General features: G+C 47.5%; 1 protein-coding gene across 1 annotated transcript; it reads right to left on the bottom strand.

Annotated features, from left to right (window-relative positions):
- Positions 1 to 1110: 1110 nt before the first annotated feature.
- zfp36l1a (zinc finger protein 36, C3H type-like 1a) lies at positions 1111 to 3534 on the bottom strand. Its single transcript, XM_015969585.3, has 2 exons — positions 3352 to 3534; positions 1111 to 2401 (listed from the first exon to the last, which is right to left on the bottom strand). Exons 1-2 carry the CDS (start codon positions 3400 to 3402, stop codon positions 1343 to 1345), a joined length of 1110 nt encoding a protein of 369 aa, XP_015825071.1. The 5' UTR covers positions 3403 to 3534; the 3' UTR covers positions 1111 to 1342.
- Positions 3535 to 3929: the final 395 nt, after the last annotated feature.

Below are 3929 nucleotides of genomic sequence, written 5' to 3'. Positions count from 1 at the left end.
TTCATTTTTTTGACAAAGTGTAGTTGTAGAACAAAAAAAGTTATTGAAGTACAATATATTAAACTGTGGAAAAAGGAAAACTGACAAAACGTCTTCACAATCTTTAGATTAATATGGAAGATCATAATTTAACATAAAAGAAAATATATTCTATTGTTCATTATCCAGATAAATACAAAAACAAAATTAACAAAAAAAATGCATATGATCACCAATAAATATGTTCTGATAAGTTAAATAAGCAGTGACACGCAAACCTTCTGTCTGGAAAGTTTTTTTTTTCAAATAATAACCGTAATAACAACATTAATAAAAAATAATTATCAAATAATGAAGGCAAGAGGGATGTAATGAGTACATAGCGCTCCGAGGATCATCGTAAAGTGAAGGGGGTGGGTAAAGGAAAACAGTTTGAAGATCCGATCTTAAGTCGTAGGATGTACAACTGCACCATGGGAATGCTGGAATTCCCCAGATCGGTGAAGATGAAACAGGTGGCAGCGGGACAAAGTCGTACAAGTTTAATGATCAGTTCGATATCAAGACTTCCTTCCCAAAATAAAAGAACAAAAAAAATAAAAATAAGCCAGTGACCAGCAACAGGAGAAAACTCGGGAGAGGGCGGGGGGCACAACCAACTTCCAGTTCAAAGTCCTTCCTGCAGACTCACCCAGTTCAGTTACATAAGACGGGGCTTTAGAAGAACTGACAGTGGGGTAGGAGCAGAGAGAAAAAACACAGTAGTCCACTCACCCTAAACACATGCAGAAACCGCCCCAGGCACTATTTTTTTTATTTTTGTTTAAAACCTTTTCATATATTTTCAGGGTCTATCATTTTTTTTATATCATTTATGCATCGAGTCTGCAAAAACATCTGCGGTAGAGCTACAATTACATTAGTGAGCACCATCTAGCCTGCTCAGGGGGAAGTGGTATCATCAGGGCAGAGAAGGCAAGAGGGGGCTGGGGGTTCGTGCATCGCACTCCCCTTTTCCAAGGCCACTTGTTGCTACACATTCAAGAACTGAAGAGGAAAGGGGGGGGGGGGGGGGTGTAAAGAGGAAAAATGCAAGTGGCACCTGGACAAAGTTAATTCTTGTTTTCACTGTTCAATTTCCACTTCTCATTTGGCACTATGACACATGGCAGAATTTTAAATGAGATGTGCAGATCAGCTGGGATGAAATGATCATTTAAGAAAAGCTCCCTTCATTGATTACATCCTTACAATGACGGGGGACTCGGTGGGAAACTGAAAGATGGGGAGGAGGAGGTAGAGGGGAGAGCCATGTTCTCTTTGCGTCATTAAACTTAAAAAGTCACTGGAGGCTGCAGGCGGTCTAGTCGTCGGAGATGGAGAGGCGGCTGAAGATGGGAAGGCGGCGGGTGGTGTCCAGCGAGGGGGACTCTGAGCCAGAGCTGCTCTGGTAACCTTCTTGGTCTGACAGGGAGTCTCGAGGGCTGGATGGCGACTCGAACATCTGTGGGGACTCCAACATAGGTCTGAACAGAAAAGACGAGCTTGTTGGAGATGGAGGTGCAGGGGTGTTGGGCTCTGTGCCTACAGAACCAGCACCGAGGCTTGGCCCAAACAGGTTGGCCAGCTCCTGGCTGGAATAGGTGAAGGGGTTACTGCTGGGCCAATCTGGGACCTCATCAGGGAAGAACATGGGAGGTGGGGTGACTGAGGTGGGACTTTCTCTCAGCCCAGCTGAGCTGGAGAACCCGGCAAAGCTGTAGCTGTGCTGCAGTCGAGGCCTCTCGATCTTGTTTGAAGAGTTTAGAGGGGAGGACTGCTGGGGAGGTCCGCGGCGCTCCTCTGCGTTGTGGATGAAATGGCACCGAGGCCCGTACGGGCAGAATCCGATGGTGTGGAAGGTGCGGCACAGCTCAGTTTTGTATTTGGGGTGCCGGCTCAGGCTACGCAGTTCATGGATCCCATGTGCAAACTGGCATTTGTCACCATATTTGCAGGAACCGTTTTCCTCAAAAGGCCTGCAGAGCTCGGTCTTGTAACGGCTGGAGTTCACTTGGCTGCTGCCGCACGTGGGACTGGCCGGGCCCAGGCACTTGTTGATCAGCCGCTCACCCATCTCAGAGAAGGAGCGGTCTCGCAGGCGGTTCTCCTTGTTGTTGCTGGCATTGCCAGGCCCTGAGATGAGCGAGGAGTGGTCCACTGCCTTCAGGCTGTTCAGAAACTGATTCTGGCTAAACTTTGTGATGCTGACAGAGTGCCGCCGATGGTACACACCCCCCATTGAGGGAGACCCCACCGCCTTCCTGTCCAGCAGGGATCCGGCGGCGTTGGAAATGGGCACGTTTGTGCCAGTGCAAGGGACAGACATGGGGTGAGGGGCACCCAGGTTGTTGTTGTTGTTGTAGCTGAGAAGCTTATTATTCTGCAAGAAAAAACAAAACAAAACATGTTATTAGCACACATTCTACAAATACTTTATAGCACAGGCAGAACGTGCAAGTTTATAAAAAGGCAGGCCAGAAAAAAAAGAAACCTCCACCTTCTATTGCATGACTGTTCTTTTTGGCTCTGACAGCATAAACGGATACAGGCCTATAGAGCAGCAGCTGGTTTGGCTGGCTACCCTGGGTAGGAATGTGTGCCTGCTTACTAAATGGAGCTGCAGCGCACGAGAGGCCTGTGGGCTGCCAGCAAGGCTGCATCATTTCAAATCTGGTACTAAAACAGCGAAGCATCCTGTTGGGTTGCACATGGCGAGCCCTCTCTGCAGCTTACCTGCTGGTTGCTGATTTACATGAACACAAAACAGTTAATCCCTACAAAAGCGGGAAAATCTTGCTTGATAAGCAGTCGGATACCGAGGGAAATGCATGCAAACGAGGCGAATCTCACACACGTTCTCCTCACATGAACTTCCCAGTGTTTTACGGTTTTCCCAGGAGGAAAGCGCGTACTAAGGCTCGACACATTTGGTCAATGATTAGCAACAACTGCGGGACACAAAAGAGGCGCAAAACTTTCCCCAACAAAATCCAACCCAGCCCGAATTAACTCCAGCCAACTTTAAACCACCGCTGAACTTGAATGAAATGCGTGATAGCATGTCAAGCACGGCTAGGTGATGTGGCACGCGCTGTGGCTGAAACTTCTACTAATGGTAACGTCACGCGACGACAGACTCACGAGGCATTTGTGTCACATAAACGCTCCAGGAGAAGGAAACGACACAAACAAGCTGTAAGAAGGCAGAGGAAAGGGGGAAAAAGCAAGACGAGACAGCAAAAAAACAACAGCAGCGTCCACGTTAGCGCCAGAGAGAGGGCCGCAGCTAGCAAGAGTTCACAGCTAAAGATGCACAAAGTTTAAAAGTACCTTGTTTATTACTTCGAAGTCGAAGAACGGCGACACCACGGCTGTGGTCATCTTTACGGCGGCAGGTTGTGAGTAAAGAATTACTGACGAAAAAAAAAACTAAAAAAAAAAAAAAAACAACCGGTGCTTGTTAAAGAGTTGCGCAGGTCTGCGGAGTTTCTGATTCGCAGCTCCTGTGTATTTTACACCCTGCAGACTCCCCCTCTGCCCCACTTTAGCGTCGACATTTGCTTTTGAAGAGCGGGCAGGAGGAGCCTGAACTTCTGGGCGTTAACTTTCAGAAACTTTTCTCTTTTTTCCTTCCCCCTCTTCCCGGCTCCTCTTTTGAAGCCAAACTTGTAGCCCGGGTTAGTCAGTTTCTTTGACGTGGTTACGCTGCTGGACGTGTTGTGAATCCTTAACACTTGTTGTGTGTGTGTGTGTGTGTGTGTGTGTGTGTGTGTGTGTGTGTGTGTGTGTGTGTGTGTGTGTGTGTGTGTGTGTGTGTGTGTGTGTGTGTGTGTGTGTGTGTGTGTGGAGAACCACATCTGTTCCGCATTTCCCTCCTTAAAGACTAATTTGTGTGGATTTGACACAAA

The sequence above is a fragment of the Nothobranchius furzeri genome, chromosome 18 (genome assembly GCF_043380555.1).
Source record: "Nothobranchius furzeri strain GRZ-AD chromosome 18, NfurGRZ-RIMD1, whole genome shotgun sequence".
Classification (NCBI taxonomy): Eukaryota; Metazoa; Chordata; class Actinopteri; order Cyprinodontiformes; family Nothobranchiidae; genus Nothobranchius; species Nothobranchius furzeri.
Note: the sequence above shows the minus strand (reverse complement) of the source record. Positions and strands in the feature narration are given on the sequence as shown.